Source organism: Peromyscus leucopus, chromosome 1, assembly GCF_004664715.2.
Source record: "Peromyscus leucopus breed LL Stock chromosome 1, UCI_PerLeu_2.1, whole genome shotgun sequence".
Lineage (NCBI taxonomy): Eukaryota > Metazoa > Chordata > Mammalia > Rodentia > Cricetidae > Peromyscus > Peromyscus leucopus.
In genome coordinates this window covers 76,858,794-76,885,960 of record NC_051063.1, presented here as the reverse complement: position 1 = coordinate 76,885,960, position 27,167 = coordinate 76,858,794, and the positions used below count along the sequence as shown (strand labels likewise).

Genomic DNA, 27,167 nt, shown 5'->3' with positions numbered 1-27,167 from the left:
GTGGCCTGCAGCAGTGACCTGTGCTTGGAGCAGTGACGCCTTCCCCTCCCCCCTCCATTTCCTGTGCACCAATTCTTTTCAGACTGAGTAAGGTTAAATAAGACTGTGAGGTCAGACCCCGGCCAGCATTAAAGACATAGTCACCATATGCACTAGGACAAAAACTAAAACATTTCTTTGTGGATTCGCTCTTTCAACTTTTTTTTTTTCTTTCTTTTTTTTTCTTCTTCTTGGAGACAGGGTTTCTCTGTGTAGCCTGGGCTGTCCTGGAAATTGTTCTATAGACCAGGCTGGCCTTCAACTCAGAGATCTGCCTGCCTTTGCCTCCTGAGTGCTAGAATTAAAAGCCTGCGCTGTTGTAGAATATTATTTTCGGATGTGTTACATTTGTTTATTCTGTGGAGCATTTGTTTCATGCTGCAAAAATGTGTTGCATTCTTTTGTTTGTTTGTTTTTCAAGACAGGGTTTCTCTGTGTAGTTTTTGTGCCTGTCCTGGATCTCACTCTGTGGACCAGGCTGGCCTCGATCTCACAGAGATCCACCTGCCTCTGCCTCCCAATTGCTGGGATTAAAGGTGTGCACCACCACCGCCAGGCATGTTGCATTTGTTTAATTCTGTGAAGCTGTGTTACTTTGTCTAAAACACTTGATTGGTTTAATAAAGAGCTTCAAGGCCAATAGCTAGGCAGGAGAGGGGGACAGGTGGGGCTGCCAGGCAGAGAGACTGAATAAATAGGAGAAGAAAAAGAGGGATAGAGGAAGCAAGAGAGATCAAGAAGTGAGGAAAAAAGGGGCCAGCCACACAGCTAGCCAAGGTGTAAGAGTAAAGGCAAGATTACAGAAGTAAGCAAAGGAAAAAGCCCAGAAGCAAAAGGTAGATGGGATAATTCAAGGAAAGCTGGCAAGAAACAAGCCAAACTAAGGCCAGGCATTTATAAGTAATAATAAGTCTCTGTATGGTTTATTTGGGAGCTGGATGGTGGGCCCCCTCAAAGCATAAAGAGTAAAAACAACCAACATCAAGGTTTGTCTTTCTTTGTGATCCTAAGCTTATTTCTAACATTGAGGACCCCAGCTTCTTCCGCCTATAAAGTGGGATTCTAAGCCAGGTGGTGGCACATGCCTTAAATCTCAGCTCTCTGTAGGCAGAAGCAGATGGATCTCTGTGAGTTTGAGACCAGCCTAGTCTATAGAGCGAGTTCCAAAGCTACAGAGAAACCCTGTCTTGAAAAACCAAGGAAAAAAAAAGAAGGGATTCTAACTTAAGTTTTTTTTTTTTTTTTTTTTTTTTTTAAGACAGAGTTTTCTCTGTTTAGTCCTTGCTGGTTTTGTTTGTTTTAAGACAGTCTTATGCTGCTTAGGATGGCCTTGAACTTCTGATCCTCCTGCTTCTACTTCCCAAGTGCTGGGATCACAGGTTGGAGCCCCCCTCCCCACATTGTTCATTTGTTTTTGAGACAATGTCTTCCTATGTAGCATGGGTTGGCTTTAAACCTGGAATCCTCCTATTTCAGTCTCCCAAATACCGGGATAACAGGTTTGCACTACCACACCCAGAAGAAGGTTTTTGTTTTTTTTTTTGTTTTGGTTTTTTGAAACAGGCTTTCTCAGTGTAGCTTTGTGCCTTTCCTGGAACTCACTCTGTAGCCCAGGCTGGCTTCGAACTCACAGAGATGCCAAGTGCTGGGATTAAAGGCGTTCAGCACTACCGCTCAGCTCATAAGAGTTCTTATAGGGTTCTTTTTCTTGTTTTTTCCAGACAGGGTTTCTCTGTGTAGTCCTGGCTGTCCTGGAACTCACTCCGTAGACTAGGTTGGACTCAAACTCAGAAATCTGCCTGCCTCTGCCTCCCAAGTTCTGGGATTAAAGGCATGAGCCACCAGGCTCAACTCGTACAGGAATCTTAGGAGGATCAAATGAGAAGCTGAAAGCATTTGGTAGTATTTGAGGTAGGACTGAGATGTCGCTCGTAGTAAAGCTGGGTGGAGATGTGGGATGGGTGAAAAAGTACAACTTTGGTCCATGTGTGGACAGCGCTAGAAAAAGGCCAGAAAGTCGTCCTTGCCAGCTGACTTAAAAGCAGAGTGGATTTAAAATGGACAGACACATCCCTGGGAAACATGACTGATGTGTGAGCTGCAAGGAGCCTCTATTTACCTTAAGGCTAGTAGTCCTAGCAAACTGTGACTTCACACAATTTTGGTCTGAGTTAACTTCCCAGGCAGAAAGGCCACACCCACCGAGTCTCCAGCAGGCTGGAGACTGAGAGGAGACAAGGAATCAGTGGGACTGCCCGGGTTAGAAGTCAGCGCGGGTTTTCCAGGGCTCAGGAGGAAGATCAAAATGGCATAAAGCAGGCCGTTGGCAGCTGAGAGTTCAGAGGAGCCCTCCAAGGCTGAAAAGACAAGGTGTGAGCCTTCACAGCACACACATGCTACAAGTTCGGGTTGAGGAAATTTGGTCAGTGTGCTCATCCTCTGTTAAAAGGAGAGATGGCGCCCCCTGGGAACCGTGCTGGGTAGAGATGGTTGGAAGAGGGGTGGGAGGTAAGATGGGGGTCATCTACTTGTCAGTTTTCTTCTCACAGAAACTCACTGTCCGGCATGATGGATTCCTGGACTTCCAAAATGATGGGGCTGGAAGGGACCTCGAAAAAATAACTGCCGTCACATGCCCCGTACCAGAACTGGTTACTTTCTTGAACACTTAACGCTAACTGCTTGGAGGTGAGTATTATCACCCCCTTTTCGGGTAAGAAACTGAGGCTTGATGACTTCCTAAGGCAGGAAGGAGATTTTGTATATTTCAAAGTCTTCTTCCTTTGGTCTGCCTGACGTGTAAGGTATCGATTTGCTAAGGTTTGGGGAAGGAGCATCGTGTGTTATGTGCTCAGGCTTTCCAAGGGATAAGAGCGTGACCACGCCTCCCTTGTCGCGACGATATTGGTTAGGGTTGCTTTCTTTTAAAACATGAAGTCGTCACTCTCCGAGAAAGCGGACATCCTATACTCCCTGATCACCCCGATGTTTCTCTCTCACCCGCACTGATTCCCACAGGTGACATCCGTTCTCCACTGGAGAATGAAAGCCTGAGACTACATTTCCCTGCAAGCCCTTTAGAAAAGAAGGCCAGGAGGAAATAGACTTTCCGTTTCCGTTCGCTTGCAATTTGGCGTGTTCGCGGTGATAACATATTTCAACACTTAGCATCCTTTCTCTGTACAGCTAAAGAAGACACTACATACCCCAGCAGGTACTGGCACCCAGGGCAGGCGACTAGGTTGCCATCTCTACAGCAGTCCTTTCCTACTTATCCTCAGAGAATAGTCTTAGCCCTTGGACTACAAATCCCATGGCATCGCCTGCTCTTTGACCCGCCATCTTTGCGGTAGTCCCCGCCCCTCTCACTTCCATTGTCTCGACAGAAGATAAAAGAGGGGGTCGGGGAAGACTACAGTTCCCGGCCGGCTTTGCACCGCTGAGTGCGGGATTTTGATAGTTCAGGCGGGCGAGGCGCTCCAAGTGGTAGAATGAAGCGACCGGGAAAGGTTAGGCAGCCTGCCATCTTTATGGTAGTCTCTTTATGCTCCTGGTTCTGGCATTCTTAAGGAACACAGGGAAGCTAGAAAACTACTATTCCCATCCCACTTCATAAGACCGACTTATTAGGTGCACGCCCCTCGTTCGCCATCTTGCTTGTAGTCCTCGTTCCTTTTCACCTTCCCATTGTTCCTGACGAGTAGAAATGGCAGCGGGAAGGCAGCAGATGGACTGCGACTCCCGTCAGGTACCACACACGCGGAGGGTTGTGGACCAGAGGGCGTGTGAGTGCCTGGAAAGGAGGTCGGGTCGGGGGAAAAGGCCATCTTGTTTGTAGTCATCGTTCCCGCTCCTTCTCTATGTCCTGCTACGGGGAATCTCGGGTCAACTGGACTCTAATTCCCGCCATGCTCGGCTCCCAGCGTGGCATGCTTTCCGCCATCTTATTTGTAGTGCCGGCTGGCCCCGGCCTCCCACTTTTCCCACGGTAGCGCCAGCATTTGCAGGACTACATCTCCCGTCGTGCTTTGCACGCGCCCGTCCTGGAAAGTGGAGGTGGTGGAGGAAGGAGGGAGAAGGGGGCGGGGTTCCTCTGGGAGAAGGAGGGAGTAAAAAGGAGGAGGAGGTGGGAAGGAGGGAGGGGAGAGGGAGGAGAGGAGGAAGGAGGAAGGAGCTGAGGAGGGATGAGAGCGGCGACCAGGGCCCGGGGCCGAAGCAGCGCGAGGCTAGGGGTCCAGGGGTGCTGAGACACCCCAACTGCCCCCACCCCCCTTCCTGCCTCTGCCCCATCCTTTCCTTACACCCTCCCATTTTAGGAGAGGATTTATTCAAATTTTATTTAAATCCCCATATCTTGAGGGTCGCGCGTTTGAAGGGGGGGGAGGGCGGGGCGCGCGCGCAAGCTGGGGGGGCGGGGCCGGAGCAGCTTCCTTCACCCCCCTCCGCGCGCCCTGTCTCTGTAGGTCAGGGGGCCGCAGTCCAGGGGCGGACCCAGGGGAGGGGGGCAGGTTGCAGTGACCCCCCCCTCCCCGGGAACCGGCGGTGGGCGGGGTTTGAACCCCGGAAACGGTGGGGGGCCCCCGGGTCTGTCCCTGGACCCCTGGGCAGTTGGAGCTGGGAAGGGGCCAGTTAAGGGTCGGGGGCTTCGGGGAGCGGTGGGGGTGGGGAGCGGAGACTCGTACCCGGGACTGAGTGGGGCCCGGGCAGAAGCTGAGCACCCTGCGCCCGAGGAGCCCCCGTTGGCCTGGGGGGGCTGAGGGACTGAGCCCCCCAGAGCAGGACCTCCCCCTGGAAGGGCCGCGCCGCAGCCCGTGGGAGGGCCTCGCCCCCGGCGCTCCCCATCTCCACTCGCTGCCGTCCCGGCCTCCGCCGGAGGGAGGGGCCGAGCGCCCTCGGGGGGCCGTGGACCCCGGCGTTCTGAGCGTTCCGCGCCCCGCGCCGCCCGGCCCCCCCGCCGCCGATGGCCGCCGACCCGCCGGGAGCTGCCGAGAAGGGAGAGATGGCTCCCGGGACACGTGTGAGGTGGGTTCGTGCGGCTCCTCCTCACCCCCAGACCTGGGCAGCTCCCACTCCCATTCATCCTCAGCCCGGCCTCTCCCTGCCTTCCCCGCCCCCAGCCTCGCCCTCCCTCCGCTCCAAACTCTTCTCCAACCTTCTTTCCTCTAACCTCCCAACCCTAGGGAACTGGCCTGCCTTCCCCGACCCTGCTGCCCCTTGCAGACCTCCCCCTCCATCCCCCGCCTCCAGTCGCCGCCCTCTAGGCCCCTCCCCCGGAGTGCTGGAGGGCCCCATACCCTGTGGATGGTCTGGAAGTCCTTGGAAAGGGAGAAGCCAGGGGGAAGCAGGGTCTAAGGCCGGCTGGGGAGAGACCCCTCCAGGCTTGCAGAGTCCATGTGGGATTTGAGAGGATCTGGTTTCCATGGGCAGGAGAGCCCCAGGGATTCCAGACCATTAGGGATGAAAAGCAGCCTGGTAAGATGTGGGGTAGTGGGGGGGGAGATCTAAAGCCGAGCCCACCTTGAATTTTGTTGAGATGTTAGGCTGGCTTGTAGAAGAATCCCAGGGAACCCGGGAGATTCCCCAGGCTGCCTGAGGGATCCTATTGGATATCTTGGAGCAGACGACTTCTGTGTGGGCTGAGAAGGGGCACTTAGGCATCTCAGGGGTGTCAGCCCTGGGAAATGGAGAGCACAGTGGGTCATTAGAAATGGGGTATGGGTCTCGTTAGAGTATCTGGATTTGAAAGGTTTGAATGACTAGTACCCAGGAGAAAGAAGGCAGAGAGGGAGAAAGGAAAGTGTTTGCACCCTGCAGTCCGAGGCAAATCTGTGAGCATGGGATGTTGGGGTAACAGGTATGAGTTGGGAGCTCCCTGAGGTAAGGCTGCAGACTGGAAGCCCTTTCCAGGAAGCGTGGCTTGGGATGTTAGGGGAGGGGCCCCGGTGGGTGTCCCTCCTTCCAGGGTTGGGAATAATCAGCAGGAGGGAATGTTAGATGAGGAGGGAGGTCTTGAGGAGAGGGAGTGGCGCTCTACGCAGGACACTGGAGGGCTGACCTTCTGGGCTCCAGGGTAGAAATAGCTCTGCCCCACCAGAGGTGCCGAGAGCTTGCGGCCAGGATTCTCGGAGGCCAGCGTTCTGCAGGCCTCTCTGACCTTACCTCCATCTGCCTACAGCCCTCGGCGTTGCTGACGCCCCCAATGTCGTCGAGCAGCCGGGGGCCGGGGGCCGGAGCGCGCCGACGCCGAACCCGCTGCCGCCGCTGCCGGGCCTGTGTGCGAACTGAGTGCGGGGACTGCCACTTCTGCCGAGACATGAAGAAGTTTGGGGGGCCCGGGCGCATGAAGCAGTCGTGCCTGCTCCGGCAGTGCACTGCGGTGAGTCTTGCCCCCCCCGTGCCGGGTACCTTGGAACCCCAGGCATATTTCCCCAGAGCACCCTTAGAAGTACTGGCCTGAGCACTCTCTGGGTGTCTAGTGGCCGCTTTCCTGAATGTCCGGTGCACGAGGTGAGTCCTCCCCCCCCACCGCCCCCCATGGCGGGTACCTTGGAACCCCAAGCGTCCTTCCACAGAGCACCATTACATTAGTAGTACTGGCCCGAGCACTCTCTGGGTGTCTAATGGCTGCCTCCTGGAATGTCCGGTGCACCAGTGAGTCTTGCCCCGCCATGGCGGTACCTTGGAACTCCAAGTGTCCTTCCACAGAGCACCATTACATTAGTAGTACTGGCCTGAGTACTCTCTGGGTGTCTAATGGCTGCCTCCTGGAATGTCCGGGGCTCGGCGGGGAGTCTTGCCCCGCCATGGCGGTACCTTGGAACCCCAGGTGTCCTTCCACAGAGCACCATTACATTAGTCGTACTGGCCTGAGCACTCACTCTCCGGGTGTCTAATGGCTGCCTCCTGGAATGTCCGGTGCACGTGGCGAGTCTTGTCCCCCATGCGGGTACCTTGGAATCCTCAGCACCATTAATGTTAGTAGTACTGGCCTGAGCACTCACTCTCTGGGTGTCAGGTGGCTGCCTCCCTGAATGTCCCTTAGAGGTGCTGTTTGTTCATTCACTTCCTTCACTGATTTGTTTAAATGTCCGATTTTGTCTCTGTCACAAAATGGGGGCGGGGGCACACACACAGAGGAATCTCCCGCAGGTCTGTAGGAAGCTCAGCACCAGCTGTGTGCCCCGGCCCGAGTGTGTGTGTAAGAGGAGCCCATCCCTACCAACGGAGAATAGCTCTTGCCTTTGGCCTCTTCGCACACCTGTGGGTATCTTGAACTTGAGGCCCGGACCCCCTTCTTGTAACCTTGAGCAAATCACTGAACTTCAGGAACCTTCTCGGTAAAATGTTTCCTTTGCCGAGTCTCACAGATTAGACAGGAGTGTGCTATGAATGCCCCATTGAGAGGGCCGCACACAGTAGTTATCTGGAAACGTGGTTTCTTCCATGCCTCCCTCATCCTTTGAGCAGCCCTGGACACCAGAATGGCCATTCCCCAGTAGCCACAAGGAAGCGGCGCTCTCCTGCACACAGGTCACCGCCTCCTCCTCCTCCTCATCCTCCAGTCACTCTTTCCTGCGTGCACTTTCACCCTCATGGCCTTTTCTTCCTCTGTCCCCCACCCCTTGCCTTACTTTCTGGTCCTGCTCCTTGATCTAGATCCGTGGCCTTCAGCATCCCAGATACGATTCAGTGTGACCATTGTCCTCCCTCAAGTCACGTTGTCTGGAGACTGCTGCCTTTCCCCCAAGACGAAGCAGCTGTGACTACATATTCCCAGGGTCTTTCCCTAACTGGTCTTCAGTTCCCTGACTGGGCTTCAGAGGCACTCTTTGGACTGCCCACTGAACAACCTTAGGATTACCCCAGCTGCTCCTCCTCTGTCTTCTTTACCCATTCTGAGCATTCCACTGGAAGCCAGTTATAATTTCAGGAGCACACTGGCCTTGGACCCTGTGCTGACAGTCCATTAATGACCGTAGCTGTGTCTCCAACCCCACGTGCTTTGTCTTGTTCTTGACAATGGTCCTGCAAACGAAAGACCTCTCGCCCCGTTTTAAAGATGCAGAAAATCAGTTGCTGAGGGCATCCTGGCAAAAGGACCAGATTCAGGATTTGGCCTGTGGGATCTGAACCTACCTCATTCTACAGCTCACGCTGAAGAAAGTCTACTCTGTAGCTTGGGTTTGGGGTCTCTGATGCCTCCTCTTTCCCAACAGCCCGTGCTCCCACACACAGCTGTATGCCTCTTGTGTGGGGAGGCAGGGAAGGAGGATACGGTGGAGGGAGAGGAAGAGAAATTTGGCTTGAGCCTCATGGAGTGTACAATTTGCAACGAGATCGTCCACCCTGGCTGCCTGAAGGTGATAACTCTGGGGACCCTGCAGCCTCGGGTGGGCTAGGCTATCAGGGAGCCAGAAAGTAGGCCAGTATATTCTGGGCATACACTGGCACCTTCTTCTCTTCACTCTCTGGTTTCTTGCCTGCAGATGGGAAAGGCTGAGGGTGTTATCAATTCTGAGATTCCCAACTGCTGGGAGTGCCCCCGATGTACCCAGGAAGGGCGGACAAGCAAGGTAAGGCCGGGCCGGGACAGGGGCAGGGCTGGGGCCGGGAGCTAGCTGGGGCCTCATCCCCAGCTTACACTTTCCAGGATGCAGGTGAGGGTGCAGGGCGCCGTAGGGCTGACAATGGTGAGGAAGGCGCTAACCTAGGGGGTGGATGGAAGCTGACAGAGGAACCACCACCGCCACCACCCCTGCCCAGAAGAAAGGGACCCTTACCTGCTGGCCCTCCCCCTGACGATGTGCCTGGGCCCCCCAAACGGAAGGAGAGGGAGGCGGGGAATGAGCCCCCCACTCCAAGGAAAAAGGTGAGCGGAAGGGTGAGGCTGGTCTAGCCCATGGGATTCTGGGAGCTGTAGTCTTAGCTTGTGGGTGCGTTGGTTCTGGAGCCAGGTCCTGCGTGACCTGGGGAACGGGGGCTATGTGGGTTCCCGGAGAGGTGTTTGGGAGTTGTAGCGGGGCTGTGGATGGAGCATGCTCACTGAAGAAGAAATACAAGTGTGAGGTAACTGGTACAGGCCAGGAATCTGAGAGACCTGGAGAATTAGGGAGGAGCTACAGAGCATGCTCAGACTACTACAGAGGCGGAGGGAAGGGCTCAGTAGAGCCTGAGGGGGAAGAAAGGATCTGGGGAGCATGCTCAGTAAGCCAACACACTGATTACAAGGTTAGCTTGCTGAGCGGTCTTCCTGGGATGGGGGCTTCTGGGACTTGTGGTCCAAGAAGAGGACTTGGACCTTAGTTTGGTAGTCAGTAAGGGCCTCTAATGGGGTCTCTCTTCTTCCCCATATCTCCTTCTTGCCCTGATAGGTGAAAGGAGGCCGAGAGAGGCACTTGAAGAAGGTGGGTGGAGACGCCTGCCTCCTCCGAGGAGCGGACCCGGGCAGCCCCGGCCTTCTGCCCCCCAGGGTTCTGAATCCGAGCCAGGCCTTCTCATCCTGCCACCCTGGGCTCCCTCCCGAGAGCTGGGAGGTGTGCCGGGGACCTCCCCCTCCATCCTTCCTTGCCCCACCCACCCTCTGTGTGGAGACTAAGATCTGCCCCTTCCTTTTCACTGTCTTGCCCTAACCCCACATGGCCCCTGAGGACTCCTGGAAAGAGTTGGGTGGGATAATAGACGGGTCCTGGTTGTAGGAACCCCTGACTCCCAGCAGCCACTGGGCTGTCGTCTGGCCATTTTTCTAAGCCTAAGTGTAAAGAACTGAAGTGAAATTTCTGCCAGATCACTGGTTGTTTATGTGGTCCTGGCAGTTTGCTAGCTGCTCTGGGCTGACAGATGGGTTTTCTACTTTGTGAGATGGAAACATCCACTTACCTTACCTCTTCTTCCGTCCCACAACACTAGATAAATCCACATAAAAGTAATAGGACCCAGAGAAGTTAAAAGATAGGCCCAAGATCCCATGGCAAAGCTAGAATTCTGATATGCCTCTGCATTGGCAATCTAAACAAACACACGGCTCTGCCTGATGTCCAAATCCTCCACCAGTTTGTAACCTTGGACGAGTCCCTTAGTCTTTTGGAGCCTCCCTCAGTATCTAAAAGGAGTAGCCTAAGTTGTCTCTATATTAGGTCACTGTGGGGACCTGAGTCAGAGAGCAAGGATACTCTACACCAAGACAGACAAATTATTGCTGTTCCCACATTGGGGACTTGTCTAGTCTAGCTGTTCCATGCTGTAGATGGTGAAGCAAGACTTTCCACGTCCCAGAATTTGAAAAGGCAAGGCAGCGCTCCACACAAGCTCTCTGGGAGATTCATGAGCCATTGACTGACCCACCAGCTGTCTGGACTTTGAATCCACACTGTAGATAAGGAAACTGAAGTCTAGAGATGGACTGTGGTTGGAATTAGGAACTCCTCGGGACTGTGGCTGCTGGGCTCTTTATCCTCTGGTGACCCCTTCTGGGTGAGTGGTTGGGAGAGTCATTCTAGGCCCTTGTACAGCCTCACCTGTCTCTCTGCAGAAACCAAAGCCACCTATGGCCTCTGCCGAGGGACCAGCGGCGCCGTCCCCGTCACCACAGAGGGAGAAATTGGAGCGTTTTAAGCGTATGTGCCAGCTGCTGGAGCGGGTGCCTGATACCTCCTCTTCCTCCTCGGACTCAGACTCTGACTCAGACTCATCTGGCACTTCGCTTAGCGAGGACGAAGCTCCTGGGGAGGCCCGCAATGGGCGGCGGCCAGCCCGTGGCAGCTCTGGCGAGAAGGAGAACCGTGGGGGGCGGCGGGCTATACGCCCTGGCAGTGGGGGACCACTGCTCAGCTGGCCTCTGGGTCCTGCCCCCCCACCACGGCCTCCACAGTTGGAGCGGCACGTGGTCCGGCCCCCCCCTCGAAGCCCCGAGCCTGACACTCTGCCTTTGGCCGCTGGATCCGACCACCCCCTGCCTCGGGCTGCCTGGCTTCGCGTCTTCCAGCACCTCGGACCCCGAGAGCTGTGTGTCTGCATGCGAGTCTGCCGGACTTGGAGCCGCTGGTGAGTGGTCACACAGGCCTGAGTTCTGTTGCGGCCAAGTTCTTGCTTGGTGGGTGACCTCTAATAGGTCTCTGCTTCTCTGGGAATCTTGGCCTTTCTTGGTGTGTCTGTTGTACGGGTCCTTTCATGGTTACCCCAAGCTCACTTAACCCTCCCAGTGGCTCTGAAGAAGAGATAGTAGAATCAGGAGTTTGAATCTGGACCCCGTGGCTCCAACTATTTCCTTTTAGTTTGTATGTGTGTGGTTAGTATGTGCCAAGCAGAGTGTCAAGTGGTGTCCACGGCGCTCGCGTTTTGAGGGCCATCTTCTGAGAACAATCTAATGTGGGCCCAGCTTTACTAAGGTAGCCCTTGCCCTCTAAAGCAGCCGTGCTTGGCCCCCTCCCCCTCCCCAGGGTCATCCTCCGAAGCCTGTCCTCCCTCTGATCCTCTCCCAACAGGCTTCCTCCTCCCGCCTGCTCCCACAGCGTGCTGTTCCCCTAATGGAGCACAGAGAGGCCTTTGGCATGTGGACAAGCTTTCATTCTCTTTATTTTCGTGGTTCCCATCAGTTTCTGGGGTTGGGGACACATAGTGTGTATCGATTTTTATCTTCATATCCCCAGCATAGTACAAAGGCTGTATAGATTCATGTTCAAGAAATGTTTTACTGAGTAAATACAAGCTTTTTCCCAGGACTCAGATTGCTGTCAGGGCTTCAACAATGTTGCATCTCCTGCCCTCAGGAGGCTGAGGCAGGAGGAGCCTGAGGCAGGAGGAGCCTGAGTTGGAGGCCAGTCTTGGCTACATTAATGATACTTTGAATTAAAAAAAAGGAGGGTGGCTATCTTTGTAAAGCAGCAGCACCGGGAGGGGTGAGGCACAGTGAAGCTGGCTGCCTAAGTTAGGGGCTCCATGAAACTCACGCCCTCTTCCTTTGGGACAGGATCTGGAGAGCTAGTACTTTGCCTTGGGGCTTCCGTAGAGCCAGGGAGGCTGGTATGCGGGAGCCGGAGGCAAATGGCTCTGGTAGACTGTTTGCTCCAGTGAGTTCATGCCCTTCGGCTAGTTTTTTAACTTCCTCGTGCCTGCCTTACTTACTTCTTTCTTTTTTTTACCCTCCCTCCTTCCTTCTTTCCCAGTCCCAGGAATTGAGCCCAGGAACTGGTGCATAGACCAGTTCTCCACCACTGAAGTATACCCCGGGCCATCTTCTTTTCGTTTTTGAGACAGGCTCTCGAAACTGCATAGGCTAGTCCTGTGATCCTTTCACTCCAAGTAGCTAGAATTACAGGTCTGCACCACCAGGCCTGGTCTCATTTTCTTCATTTCTTCATAGAAAACCAGGATAGCTAGTGACAGCAGCACACACCTTTAGTCCCAGCACTCAGGAGGCAGAGGCAGGCGGATCTCTGTGAGTTCGAGGCCAGCCTGGTCTACAGAGTGAGATCCAGGACAGCCAGGGCTACACAGAGAAACCCTGTCTCAGTCCCCCCCCCCCCAACAAAAAACAAGAGTGCTCTGGAAGATTTCATAGACTGCAGCATAGACGCAGTCACAGAAATTGCTGAGGGTGACCACACCGTCTGGGATGGCGTCACTGGGGAGATGTCTGTCCAAGCCTTTTAGGCTAGCTCTATGCTTGACACATGGGATCCATGAAGAGACCTGTAGCTGGAAGTGGACAAAAGTGGAGAGGCCAGTGAGTGCATAATGTTTCCCAGCTTGGGCCCTGCTTTAGCCAGAGGTGATGGCCTCTCTTCTCACTTGGACTCTGGGATGTATATTAATGTAGTTGGAGCCCAGGTCCTAAGAAGGATTAGCTCTAAGATGCCCTTGCACTTCAGGATACCAAAATCCAAACAAGACAGTGTTTGTATATAATCTGCTCAATCTCTACATGACTTATAATATCTAATACAATGCGAAGAATATAGAAAGTTACTATACTGTATTGTTCAGGGAATAACAAAACTTGTCTCCTTCAGTACATAAGCAATTTTTGTTTTGAATGTTTCCACCCGTGGGCGGTTGACTCCTTAGATGCGGAACCTCAGATACAGAAGCCAAGTCCTATTTACCTTGTGGGATTTAATGAGGCAGTTCCTGCAGAGCACTCAGCAAAGAGCCTGAGGGTACTGAGCCTCAGTAAATGGTGCCTTCAGGTGAGGTGAACCAGCCAGGACTGTGCAGAGGCCTGTGGGGACCACAGTGGGGGACATGTCTGGAAGCTCTGCTGGATCTGGACCCTGAAGCAGGGCAGTAGGGAGGGCTACAGAGTGAGACTTTGGGGAGGGGAGAGGAGACCAGGGCTCGATGGCGTTCAGAACGCCCCTGCCTCAGGCCTGCACCAACATGCCTGACTCAGGACCTTAAGTGAGAAGGGGAACGGTACCCGGGCTTCGGGGTGCAGCTCTGTAGTTCCACTGCATGGAAGAGTGAGGCAGAAAGATGGCAACTTCCAGGCTCGCCTTGGCAGTTTATTAGACACTTCTCAAGATGAAAAGACCGGGAGAGTTGAGTCTTGGGAGGCAGAGGCAGGTGGGTCTCTGCGAGTTGAGGCTAGCCTGGTCTACAGAGCGAGTTCCAGGACAGCCTACATTAACAAAAAGAAAGAAAGGAAGGAAAGGGTGGGGGCTGGGGAGATAGTTCAGTCAGTAAGGTATTTGTTGTGAAGACCAAAGTTCCATCTCCAGAACCCATGTAAAAGGCCAGCAGGAGACAGAATTCCTGGGCTTGCTGGCCAGCCAGCCTAACCTGATCAGCAAGCTCTGGTCTGGTTAGAGACCCTGTTTCCAAAAAACAAGGGGGAGGGGGAGCAGCTGGAGAGATGGCTCATCAGTTAAGAGCGTGAACTGCTCTTGCAGAGGAAGGGGTTGGGAATGTGACTTAATGCTAGAGCAGTTGCTTATCATGGTCCTAGGTTCAAGCCTTTGTACTGCAGAAAATGGCTTGGACTTGCTGACTCATTGGCTGTGAAGATTGTCTTGTGAATGTCAGCTAAATGTGACCCGGGAGATAGTGATGTTCTTGAAGCTTGGGATCACAGAGGAGGAACAGATAGTTTCAGTGCAGAGAGAACTCAGATTTGATCTCTTTGGTCTGAAAAGCTTGTGAACCAGTCAGATACCACTCCTGAGAAAGTAAGATCTGATGCTGACTTGAAAATTTTAATCCTGTAGGTAGCAGATTTGATAAAGCAGTGATTCTCAACCTTCTGATGCTGTGACCCTTGAATATATCTCCATGTTGTGGTGACCCCAACCATACAATTATTTTTGTTGCTACTTCATAAGTGTAGTTTTGCTACTGTTATGAATTGTACTATAAACATGTTTTCTGATGGTCTTGGGCAACCCCTGTGAAAGGGTCCTTCCATCCCCAAAGGGGCCTCGACCCACAGGTTGAGAACTGTTGTGGTAGAGAGCAGAGATGGAATATGAGTATGAGCTAGAGAAAGCAACCCAAGAATTTGGAGATGAAGGTGGGTCCTACAAAAAGAGAGTGAGGAAGGAAGGAAGGAAGGATGAGCAGTGGTGGGTGTTGATGGGAGGTCACAGGAGAGCAGTGACCAAAGATGACAGTTGGCTTTGCTATCAGAAGGGCTAGTGGTGGAGTGCTTGCTAATATGCGGAGGATCTGGGTTCTATCTGCAGCCACACACACACACACAACCTTGCTGTTCTTGGCTGTGCTTAGAGAGAGGGAGAGCCAAAGCTCGAGTCAGACATCCACTCCAGTTCAGGGGCTGGGGCCGGGGATCTGCTGCACCCCTGGTTTCTGAGAAGGCGTCCAGCATTCACTAGCTGTGAAGGCCACAGTGAGTGAACGAGCATAAATGAAGAATGGGATGTGGAAAGAGGTAGAAGAGGGTGTAGCTGGAGAGGTTGGAAGTGGGAGAGCAGGCAGTTGCAGGCTTTCCTGTCTGGTGGCTTTGATTATTTAGAACTGGGAGGCAAAGGGCGGGCAGGGGGTTGTGGAGGAGGTGTTGATGTACTAGGTAGACATCGCACTTTTCAAGGACGTGGGCAGAGAAGGAAGGGGGCAGGACTGGCACGCGGTCAAGGCTGGTTGGTGGGAACCTGGAGGACAGCGGTAGTTTAGGATCCCAGAAGGCTCTGAAGGAAGAACTAGCTGTGGCCTGTGTCCGCGGTGATGCAGAGCTTGCAGAGAGCACTTAGTGCTGGCCCAGCTCTGTCCCCAGGGGCTTCTGCAAGATGAGGTTTGGAACTGCAGTGGAAGACAGGAGGATATGGGCTAAGCTGGACTCAAATAGGCAGCCTATTCGAGAATCCTCAGCTGAGCAGCAGTGGCGCACGCCTTTAATCCCAGCTCTCGGGAGGCAGAGGCAGGCGGAGCTCTATGAGTTCGAAGCCAGCCTGGTCTACAGAGTGAGTTCCAGGACAGCCAGGACTGTTTCACAGAGAAATCTGTCTTGATGTGGGGGCGGAAAAAGGAAAGAACTCTTGTGTGCCTTGTCTTTCAAGTGCCACTTTTCTCCGTGGCACCTCCCCAGCTTGACAGACATCATGGCCCCCCATCCCCTCAGCCAGTCTGCACCCCAGTGGATGTGGCTGCACCCCAGTGAACCCTCCCGTGCCGCCGTCCCTCTGTTGCTGTAACAAGTCTTTGAAGTCAGAACTCTCACCCCATTTTATGGCTTGGGAAATAGAGGCCCAGAGAGGTCTCCCCAAGTGTGGAGGTGGAAGAACTAGGGTTAGAGCTCCCCAGCTTGTGCACCTCCCTTCTGCCTCTGTGCCTGTGACAGTATGTGGCCTGGCTTCCTTGGGAACCTCGTGGGATTCAGGACTCAGGCTCCATCCACTTAATACCTATGGGTCCTTGAACAGGGTTTTGTTTTTGTTTTTAACTTATGTATGTACGTGTGCTTGTGTGAGTTTATGTGCACCACAGGCATGCATGAGCGTGTTGGGTCCCCTGGAACCAGAGCTTCAGGCAGTTGTGAGTTGCCATGTGGCCTCCCAGAACCAAACCCGGGTCCCCTTGCAAGAGCAGTAAGTGCTCTTTACTGCTAAGCTCTCTCTCTGGCTCTTGAGACACTTTTTAACCTCTCTGGGCTTTATTTTTCTTAGCTGAACAAAGCAGGTGATAAGCATCTCCCAGGGATGGTGTGGACTTAAATGCTTAGTGCAAAGAGCAGCACTCAGTACCTGGTAACTAAACACATGCCATTGGTCCTGTGATCATCAGCACTATCCTGTTACGGTGACTTGTCCTCATTCTTGCCACCTGAGTTTTCCAGAGCTGCCATGGTGTCCTGCTCCTGGGTGTAGACAGACTGCCCTTGTCCACCTCCCCCTTCCCATTATCTTTACAGGACGTTCCCTTCTCCCAGCCTCTGGGTTGCGGAGCCATGTCCTCAGCATCTTGGTCTTCCCCAGTGGTTTCTTTGTTCCTCATGCCCAGAGGAAGCTGGGTACTCCTATCAGTAGGTCCTCCACAGCTGTTGGCCTTCACACTGAGGTTTAATCCCGCTGTCCTGGGACTGACTGTCATGGGATGAGTTGGCTCCAGCCAAGAAATGATCAGAGAGACTTCCTGAATGTGACGGTTGAGCCTTGAAGGGCCTGGGAGAGTTGGCCTTCCTGGCAACGAAGAATGTGCCAGATTATGTTGGCACTAGATAGCATTGCATGCCTATATAGGCAGGCGGATAGGTATTCTGACCCGGCTTTTGTGGAATATGATACAGAACTACAGTTGGGGACCTGTGAGTACCTTCAATTTAGGATTTTCTTTCCAAGTGTGGTCAATCCAGGAGGCCTTCAAGGAGAGGAGCTAGGACTCAAGGCTGGCCAGAGAAGGCTTTGGATGTAGCAGGAGGTCAGAGTAGCAAGGGAGAAGCTGACCAGACAGATGGATCTGGCTCTGTGTTTTTTCTTCTTAGAACTGGAGAGGTGGGGCCTGGCGATGGTGGCGCACACCTTTAATCCTAGCACTCGGGAGGCAGAGGCAGGCGGATCTCTGTGAGTTCGAGGCCAGCCTGGTCTCCAAAGCGAGTTCCAGGAAAGGCGCAAAGCTACGCAGAGAAACCCTGTCTTGAAAAAAAAAAAAAAAAAAAAATGGAGAGGTGTTTATGGTTTGAGTGGAAGTGGTGGAGAGACTGGAACGCAGAGAGAAGGGACGAGGACTGGGTTCCCCTTGACTTACATAGCATCCGTAGCCTTTGCTGGAACGCCTTCCAGCTGTGGGGTGTTGGCACGGTTTCGGTTTCTGTTTTTGTTGTTTGGTTTTTGTTTGTTGGTGTTTCTCTCTCTCTCTCTCTCTCGCAGGGTCTTAAACTTGTGACGTTCCTCTTCTTGGCCTCCCATGTGCTGGGATTGCACGGGTACACTTCCACACCTAGTTTATTGGTGTTTTGAGTCAGGCTCTGGCTCCACTGCCCAATGTGACCTCAAACTCCTTAGCCCAGTGATGCTCCTGCCTCAGCCTCCTGAGGAACTAAGGCTGCCAGCATGTGCTTTGAGCCCAATCACCTGACAGTCGTAAGTGACAGGCAGTCAAAACCAAGTCTGTTGGTTTTCACAAGGACGTCTGTTGGGAGCCACTGCATCTTTAACCTCTTTCCTTTTTCCTTTTTCTTTCTTTCTTTTGGTTTTTTTGAGACAGGATTTCTCTGTGTGGTTTTGTAGACCAGACTGGCCTCAAACTCAGAGATCTGCCTGCCTCTGCCTCCCGAGTGCTGGGATTAAAGGCATGAATTACCACTACCACCCGGCCTTTAACCTCTTTCTGATCCATATCACCTGCTTACCTGGCTATAGTTTTTAGGTAGACTACAGCCATGGCAACTCCTGACTGGAGTGAGTTTTTAGGTAGACTACAGCCATGGCAACTCCTGACTGGAGTGAGTTTTTAGGTAGACTACAGCCATGGCAACTCCTGACTGGAGTGTAACAGTTTTCATTGAGTGCCTGTCTGTCGAGGGGCTGAGGGTGGGGTGGGGTGGGGTGAGGTGTCATCCTGGGAATCAAACTGTCACCAGGCCTGGCGCGGGCACCTGCTCCTGCTGAGCCACCTCACTGGCTTTCGGCCACAGCGTCCCACTGTGCAGTGTGGACCGGCCTTTAAACTTTCTTATTTGGGAGGAGGTGTGGTTTAAGAAGAGAACTGGATCAGTGCTCTCTCCACCTTCACGTGGGTTCTGGGGATAGAGCTCGGGCAGGGGTCGTCAGGCTTGCATGGTCAGCATTTTACTGACCAAGCATCTGGAGCCCTTGTTTGTTTTAAGTTACACATTTCTGGGAACCTCTGTTATCTGCTGCTCATTTTTTTGTGTTTTGTTTCTTTAAGATAGAGGCTGTCAGGTGGCTGAGGCCAGCCTTGAACCTCTCACGTGCTAGAATTGCAGGCCTATGCCACACTCCCAGACAGCACTGGCTGTCAGTGCAGCTAGACAATGATTTAAAGGTAAACTCAGGCCAGATGTGGTGGCACACACCTGCAGTCCTAGTTGAAGCAGGAAGAATATCTCAAGGTCTTTTTTTTTTCTTCCTGAGACAGGGTTTTTCTGTGTAGTCCTAGCTGTCCTGGAACTGGCTCTGTGGACCAGGCTGGACTTTGAATTCACAGAGATCCACCTGCCTGTGCCTCCTGAGTGCTGGGATTAAAGGCATGCACGGTCATGCCCGACCCACCTCAAGTTCTAGATTAGCCTAAATAGTGAGTTCCAAACCAGCTTGGCCTACAGAGTGAGTTTCAAACTAGCCTGGGCTACAGTGTGAGGTCCTTTCCCAAACAAACCAAAAAAGATAACCCCATGTTATACAGAGAAGTAGATAGCAAGAAAGAGAAAAGACAGTAATACCTCCTTCAACCTATGGCTTCCCAGGTCTCATCCCCAGCTTGTCCATCTAGTTCAGTGAGAATTTCCTGGCTTGCCTTTGAAAGTTACTGAAGTAGAAAACCTTCAGCGTACCCCAAGATGTCAACAGCTTCTTTTCAGGAGAGCTGGGGAGGCTAATTGATGGACTGTCTGGGAGCCTCCACTCACTGCTTGTCGGGCCAGTTGCAGCTTGGAATGCTGGAGTCAGACTTGTTTGGCTTCACAGTCTGTGTGTTCGCATTTGTTCTCTGGAGCCGGGGACCCCCCCCCCCAGCCTTCCATAAACATTTATGAATGAATGAGAAATGGTGAATGGATGGTTGGGGGAGTGCGCGTAGTGGAAGCCTGGCTTGATTCATTTATTCAGTCAACAAGTGTGCAGTAACTAACCTGTACTTTGCGCCCGCCTTTAGTGTGTTGGGTGCTGGGGATCCACAGGTGAAGAAGGCCAAATCTGTCCCCGTGGAACTTACATCCTAGTGGAGGAAACTCCATAATCAGACAGACAGGAAATATCGGGGCTGTAAATCCAGAGTTGAGTAGCCACATGGCAGAGTAACCCTGAAAAGTGCCTGTGCACCCTATCCTAACTCAGGGAGAGAGATCAAGAAGCCCAGAGGTAGAGTCTGGGGGCTGCTCAGATCTCTTTGGCATTAATTACATCAAATGGTGTGTATGGTGTTGTGTAGCTACCTGGCAAAGTGCTTTATAAGTTGTAAGGTCCATGAACTGTAATTATTTCATTTGATCCGACAGTAACCCTGCAAGCGGCCTGAATCATTATCTTCAGTTTATAACTGAAGTCTTCTGACTCAGGGAGAGGAACAGACTTGCCCAGGGTCTTGCTTCCCTTTAGCAGTGGGGTGAGGTCCTAAGTCCAGTCCTTTCGGCTGGAGGACAGAATATTCTTGCCATCTTTGGGACAGGAGATTGCTGGGGTGAGTGTTGAGATTGTGGGTTCCTTGAGAGTTGGCTCTGAGGACTCTGTCTCCCCCCTGTGGCTGGCAGGTGCTACGACAAGCGTCTGTGGCCTAGGATGGACCTAAGCAGGAGGAAGTCACTGACCCCACCTATGCTTAGTGGGGTTGTTCGCCGCCAACCTCGTGCTCTGGACCTCAGCTGGACAGGTGTTTCCAAAAAGCAGCTCATGTGGCTTCTGAACCGACTGCAAGGTAGGCCGGGGGTGAGTCAGGAGAGGGCGAGAACAGAGAGGTGGGTGCCAGATAAGTTCCAGCATCTGCTTCCTGACCGTGCTTCTAGGCCTGCAGGAGCTGGTGCTTTCCGGGTGCTCCTGGCTCTCCGTCTCCGCCCTGGGCTCAGCCCCACTGCCCGCACTGCGGCTCCTGGACCTCCGCTGGATTGAAGATGTCAAAGACTCCCAGCTTCGTGAGCTGCTGCTGCCTCCACCCGACACTAAACCAGGTTTGACACCGGGGGTCATCTGTGAAGGACGGGCGGGTGAAGTGGAGGTGTAGGCTCTGAAGGCTCTTCTGAAGCGCCAGGCGTTAAAGTAGGGATGGAAGGAACTAGGAACTGGAACAGGAAGACCTGTCGTGGCCACTTTTCATTCACTCACTTTCCTACTGTGTGCTTGGAACTAAGTCTTGAAAGGATAGTGTTCCCTGGGAAGGGAAGGGAAGGCCTGGGGAGGAGTAATGGTGTTCAAACATCCTCTTCGGCCCCAAGTGTCTTCACACCAGAGCCAGGAGAGCCACCCGAAAGGGCACATCTGTTTGTATCACCCCATGCTCTAACTCTCATGGTCTCTAGTACTATGAAGAAAGACTACGTTTTTTGTTTCCCATGCCTAGGGAACTCAGTCCCTATACATGTTAGGCCAGCCCTCTACCCCTGAGCTCATGGGGTTGGTTTTTGTTGTTTGTAGTGGGAAGTTTTCCTGTGCCCCACAGCTGCTTGGTCCCAACTAAACACACAGAGGCTTCTATTAATTACAAACAAACTGTATGGCCTATAGCTCAGGCTTCTTGCTAGCAAGCTCTTTCATTTTAATCTATGTGTTGCCACGTGGCCATGGCGTTTCTGGTCTGCTGGCATCTTGTTGCTCCTTGGGCAGCAGGTTGGTGTCTCTTCTTCCCGCCTATCTCTTTCCTCTAGCTCTGCTTGGATTTCCTGCCCGCCTATAAGCTGCCTTAGCAAATTAGGCCAAAGCAGCTTATTTATTAACCAATAGGAACAACATACATTCCCAGTGTGCAGGAAGACACCCACATCAGTTGTTGCAGTTTTACACAGGGTCTCATTATATAGACCAGGCTGGCCTCAACTCAAGAGATCAGCTTGCCTCTGTCTCCCATGTGCTGGAATTAGTGTGAGCCACCACATGTGACCATTTCTTAGTGGTTGTTTTTGAAACAGGTTTTGTTTTGTTTTTTGTTTTTTTGAGACAGGGTTTCTCTGTGTAGCTTTGGAGCCTGTCCTGGAATACACTCTGTAGACCAGGCTGGCCTCAGACTCCCAGAGATCCGCCTGGGATCAAAGGCGTGCACCACCACCGCCCAGCTTGAGACAGGTTTTGTTCTGTAGACTAGACCAGCCTGGAACCTGTGATGCTCTGCCTGTGAGCACTGAGTTGATAGATGCGGACCACTCTCCTTGAATTAAACCACTGTCTTTCACTGTGGTGGCTGAAGGCCGCCTCGGCCGGCCTCCTGCTGCGCTCCTGTATTTTAGCTACTTGAGCCTTCTTGCCAAGTTCTCTCCAATTCTGGGGCCTCTTCCTTTCCCATCTTCTTCATTCACCTCTTATGCTGGACCATCCTCACCTGATTAACAGCTGTCCTTTCTAAATTCACTGGAGGAAAGCCACCACACTTGTATTTTTTACCTGGCACCTCTCTGAAGCCATGCATTCATGGGGAAGAGGCTCCTGTGCACAGTCCTTTTCTCTTGGCTCTCACCAAGTGTGACTGGCTCGGGCAGGGCAGGCTGCGCCTTCAGTGGAAGCCCAACTCTTTCGTCTTTGTCCTCCTTCTTTTTCTGATGATTCATTTTCTTCCATTTCAGAGCTGTGTCCGCTCTTAGTTTATCTAATATGCTCAGCTTTCTCACTTCTGTGACATACGCTAATGTCCCCTGCCCTTTTCCCCACAAGTTCGAAGTGACCTTTCCTCTGGTAGACTTGGGCTGTGGCCGGCCGCTCTATAAATGTGCTGCTTCTCTAGACTGTGAGCTATGTGAAGGGGTGGACCTGGGGCTTGACAGCCGAATGCCCACAGCAGTAGTCACAGAAGCGATGTTTGGGGGCCAGCCTTAGGGGTGACACCAGCAGCCCTGTTGCTACCGTTCATTGTCAGAGTAAAGAAGTGTTGGTTCAAGAAAAACCTCTGATACAGATGTCTATATTGAAATGTCATTTTAAGGGCTGGAGAGAGGGCTCAGTGTCTGCTCTTCCCCAGGACCTTTGGGTCCTAGCACCCCCATGATCGCTTACAGCCATCTGTAACTCAAGTCCCAGGGGATCCAGGACCCTTTTCTGACCTCCTCTGGTGCTGCACACATAGAGCCTTACATGCAAGCAAAATATCCATACATTTAAAACATTTAGCTGAGCAATGTGGTGCATACCTTTAATCCCAGCAACTGGGAAGCAGAGGCAGGCCAGCCTGGGCTACAGAATGAGTTCCAGGACAGCAAGGGCTACACAGAGAAACCCTGTCTTGAAAATCTAAAACAACAACAACCAGATTCCCTTTTTGTATTGTTAGTCATTCACTCACAAGTTTGAAGCCAGGCTGGGTGTGGTGATCCACACCACTTGGAGTCCCAGCACTTCTGAGGCAGAAGCAGGGGGTGACTATGCATTTGAGGCCAGCCTGAGCTCGATATTAAGATTCTGTCTCAAAAATAAATTTTAAATAAAGAGTAAGTCTAACTGAAGCCGAGTAGTCCTTTCCTGTGATTTGAGCTACTCAGGAATTTGAAGCAGGAGTATCAGGAATTCAGGGCAAGCCTAGGCAACTTAGAGAGACTTGGCCCCAGAAAGTAAATGAGGACACAGCTGAGTGGAGAGTGTTCACCTGGCATGCACAAGGCTCTAGGTTCAACACTTAGACCCCTACCACTACCACACATACCTCCACGTTTTTTCAGTACTGTGCAGATGCCACAGACCATGTCTGGAAACTTGTTAGTCTGTGACATCTGGTGATGTTTTTCTCTAGCCTGGTGGATGATAGCATTGTGCTAAGTCTGATGCAGTCTCCAGGCCGAAGGGCACTGACTGTTACTTCATAAGCATGTGCTCTGAGACAGGTGACTGCGTGTTCTCATCTGTGAACAGAGGTGATCAAAGGAGAGGCTTGGCTTCCCTCTTGACATTTTTTTCCTTTTCTTTTCTTTTTCCAGAGCTGAGGACTGAACCCAGGGCCTTGCTCTTGCTAGGCAAATGCTCTCTCACTGAGCTAAATCCCCAACCCCAATTTTTTTTTTTTTTTTTTCATTGTTTAAAATTATATGTATATGCTGTGTGTGGATATGTGCACATGAGTGCAGATGCCTTCAGAGCTGATATGGGTGCTAGGTCCTCTGGAAGCATGGTATGTGTGCCTAACCACTGAGCCATTTCTGTAGCCCCAAGGCTTGGCTTCTCTCTCTCTCTCTTTTTTTTTTCTTTTTTCTTTTTGAGGCAGAGTTTCTCTGTGTAGCTATCCCTGGCTTCCTGGAACCAAATTCACAGAGATCCGCCTGCCTCTGCCTTCCATGCCCTGGGATTAAAGACGTGCACCACCATTGCCTGGCTAGGGCTTGACTTCTTAGAGTGTAGTTTCAGACCCAGCAATGTTACCACAAGAGAATTTGGAAGAAAAGTAAACCTGAGATCTTGGGCCTGCAGTTCTGGGGTGGGGCCAGCAGTCCACCATCAGGGATTAAGCCAGTGGTGTGGGGTTGGGAGGACACTGAACCCTTTCCCCTGGAGAGATGGAGAAGGAGGTCTCTGGACTCCTGCAGTGGCCAGCAGCTTGTGAGCATAGGTCATCTACCTCATCAGGGTTGTGGACAGAGCCATTTGTGAACTGTAGCCCCAGTGTGTGGGGACGGAGTTAGGGTCAAAGCTGAAACAAAGATAGGAATCAGTGTTTCATCAGGAAGTTACCCTGCTCTTAGTTTTCTCTTGCTGTGCTAAACATCACGACCAAAGGAACTTGGGGAGGAAAGGATTAATTTCATCTTACAGCTTGTAGTTCATTATGAAGTCAGGGTAGGAACTGAAGCAGAGACCACCAATGTACACTGCTAACTGGCTTGTTCTCCATGGCTTGCTCAGCTTGAATTTTACACCACCCAGGTCTACTTGCCCCGGTGGTATTGCCCACAGTCAGCTGGGCCCTCCTCCGTCAATCATTAGTAAGAACAAGCCCCCACAGACTTGCCTGCATGCCAGTCTGATGGAGGACATTCTTACAGTCTCTCTTCGAAGAAGATTCTAGGTTGTATCACGTTGACAAAAAATAAAAACGAGAAAAACAACCAGCACATACCTCCAGAGGATTTCAAGTAGAGGAGAGATACTAGCCCTTTTGGGTTTGAGAATGGTTCCTTGATGCCAGCAAGTAGATCAGGCACAGTAGCATTCAGGAGGTCGAGGCGGGAGAATTGCTGCTGATTTGAGGCCAACTAGGTCCGCAGGGATTTACAGCCAGCCAGAGTTCCATAGCATGGGTGTGGGAGGGTGTCTGTGGTCAGACCTGGTTCTTGGTGGAGAAGGAACGAGAGGAGTTCAAGGGAGACTGTGGATCCAGAGCAGAGACCTCATAGTCATGGCGAGGGGGAGTGGAGGGGCGCTGTTAGGGATCATGGGTGAAAATACTGAGCATTCTACTAGGGACAGATCGCCAGCAACCGTTCCTGCTTTCTTGGAACTGACATTTTTATGTAGGGAGAAGAAGATCCCTAAGGAAAAACGTATACAGTGTGTCAGATACTGGGGGTGGGTGGGAGTTAGGAGAGGAATGAAGACCTGGAGCTCTCCTGGGAGCCTCCCTGAGGGGATAGGAGCGACAGCCAGGAGGCGAGGCTGGGTGCTGTGGGTGTTTGGAAGAGCAAGTCATGTGGAGCGGCAGGTGTGGGGCAGATAATGACCAGCATGAGGGCGGTGCCCGGGCTCTGGGGTAGGGTCCAGGGGTAGGAGGGGCCTCGAGGGCTGAATTCTACTTTGTCTGCCCAGGGCAAACAGAGAGCCGCGGTCGTCTGCAGGGGGTGGCCGAACTCCGCCTGGCAGGCCTGGAGCTCACTGATGCCTCCCTGAGGCTCCTACTGCGCCATGCTCCCCAGCTCAGTGCCCTGGACTTGAGTCACTGCGCCCATGTCGGGGACCCAAGTGTTCACCTCCTCACGGCTCCCACTTCCCCTCTCCGAGAGACACTGGTGCACCTCAACCTTGCTGGTAAGTGTGGTCCCCTGTCGGCCTGGCTTGCCTGGCGATGTGGGTTCCCTGCCTGTGCCCACTGCCTCCTCCTCACTATCTAGTCTCAGCTGGTACTGCCTCCTCCCCAGGATGCCACCGCCTCACGGACCACTGCCTTCCACTGTTCCGCCGCTGCCCACGTCTTCGCCGCCTGGACCTGCGCTCTTGCCGCCAGCTCTCACCTGAAGCTTGTGCCCGGTTGGCAGCTGCTGGGCCCCCTGGCCCCTTCCGCTGCCCAGAAGAGAAACTCCTTCTCAAGGACAGCTAGTTGGGCGCCCACGCTCCCTTCCCCCAGGACTCACCGAGAGCACCTGGACCTCGCCTTCATTTCACGCCCCGTCGTCGGGAGGCCTGGTTGTTTTTCTTCGTGACTTGGCACTCCTCTAAGTTTAATGACTTGGGATTCCTGCCCAGGCACTTGAGCCAGCCCCTTCCCGCTCTCCCACCCGCACTGATATCTCGGGGGTCTTTGCTTCCCATCTCGCCCATTCACCTGCTTCATCGTCCGTCTCCTTGGGGGAGTGGGTCAGGAGGTACCAGGGAGGCGCTGAGCCAAAGGGATGGTGGGGGGCGGGGAAGAAGGAGGGATGCTGGGAGCCAGGGGCAGGGGAGGTGGAGAGTGGGTGTGGGGGGGGCAGAAAGCAGACCAACAAGGGTTCAGGGAACAAAGACCAGTTGGGTGGGATGGGGGGCCAAAAAGGGAAACCAGAGGAGCAATTGGGGACCCAGGTATCCTACCAGATAGGGGGCTCCAGAAGCCAGGGAACGCCAGGACTGGGGGCTGGGAGGGGAGCACACTGGGGATAGCCCCCTCTGTGGGGTTACCCCTCCTGTGTCCCCACCCGTCCAGATTTCAGTTCTTTCCCGCACCCTCGCTCCTTGAACGTCACTGAAAATGGCAGCTATTGCAAGGAGTAGGGCCACGGGTCCGCCTGTTGAGCTCGTGGCCCAGGGGAGTGGTGAGGGGTAGCCCAGACCCCTGCCTGGCTCTCTATCCACACAATACTTGAACATTCATCTGTACTGAAGTGTTACTTGAACCGGGGGAACCTCGGACCTGGGGCGTGTGATGTGGGGGACGGGCTGACCGACACTGGGCCGGTGGGTGCCCGGTCTGGACCGCCCACCCCCAGCTTTCCTGCTTTCCTGTCTTGAACAGCTCCACCCCTCCCTCCGACCCGAGTCGAGGGTGGGGGATGTCAGCTTAAAGATGGGCAAGATGGGACGTCTCCAGTTTGGCTCTTCCCATTCTCTCATCATCATGGAAACTTGTGTCCCATTTGCCCAGGGAACTGCCACTCCTGGTTGCCGTGGAAATCGCAGCCAATGGACACCTCTGGAAAACAGTGCTGAGACTGGAAGCGGTCCCTCTTAGTTGCTGTGGGAACTTAGTAACGGACTCCGGGCGCCTCCCCTCTCCACCCCTACCCTTCTTCCAGCGCGGGGGGTGGGGTCTCTCGAGCCGGAGGGAGGAGGGCTCGGGTCCCGGTCCCCCTCAGCTTAGGCCAGGGGCACTGGAGTTCCACGTGGGGGTGGGGGGAGGGGATCTATCCACATACCTCAGGTAACAGGAAGGTGCGCGGGTTGGGGGCGGGGGCTGGGCGGACCAAAGGCAGGAGGGAGGGGGGCTGGGGTTGGAGAAAGGCTTGATGATGGGGCAGCTCGAGGGATGGGAGGAGGCACCCCGGCGAGGGGCAAGCGGGGTACCCAGCCGGGCTGGAGCCCCTGAACCCCCAAGTCTGTACAATACGGTTTGCTATAAAACTCAGAATCTTCTAGCCGGGGCCGCTGACTTCTGTGTCTGTCTGCGTGGCGGGTGAGGGTTGCGGAAGGGGCTCC

At 53.2% G+C, this 27,167-nt stretch overlaps 1 protein-coding gene and 1 long non-coding RNA gene across 4 annotated transcripts; both read left to right on the top strand.

Annotated features, from left to right (window-relative positions):
• The first annotated feature begins 1,961 nt into the window (after window positions 1-1,961).
• Window positions 1,962-4,138, top strand: LOC114704432. The gene is made up of 3 exons (XR_003736257.2): window positions 1,962-2,461; window positions 2,589-2,727; window positions 3,058-4,138. It is a non-coding gene; the product is annotated as an uncharacterized LOC114704432 (long non-coding RNA).
• A 46-nt stretch (window positions 4,139-4,184) lies between these two features.
• Window positions 4,185-27,112, top strand: Fbxl19 (F-box and leucine rich repeat protein 19). 3 transcript variants are annotated; one of them, XM_028885606.2, is made up of 11 exons: window positions 4,185-5,061; window positions 6,215-6,415; window positions 8,256-8,399; window positions 8,526-8,612; window positions 8,690-8,908; window positions 9,411-9,443; window positions 10,568-11,079; window positions 19,913-20,076; window positions 20,165-20,326; window positions 25,089-25,307; window positions 25,418-27,112. In XM_028885606.2, exons 2-11 carry the CDS (start codon window positions 6,239-6,241, stop codon window positions 25,594-25,596), a joined length of 1,896 nt encoding a protein of 631 aa, XP_028741439.1. In that variant the 5' UTR covers window positions 4,185-5,061; window positions 6,215-6,238; the 3' UTR covers window positions 25,597-27,112. The 3 variants fall into 3 exon arrangements, with proteins under 3 accessions (XP_028741439.1, XP_028741438.1, XP_037066130.1); XM_028885605.2 differs by having other exon boundaries at window positions 4,441-5,061; window positions 9,411-9,572; window positions 25,418-26,553; XM_037210235.1 differs by lacking the exon at window positions 4,185-5,061 and having other exon boundaries at window positions 6,060-6,415; window positions 9,411-9,572; window positions 25,418-25,807.
• Window positions 27,113-27,167: the final 55 nt, after the last annotated feature.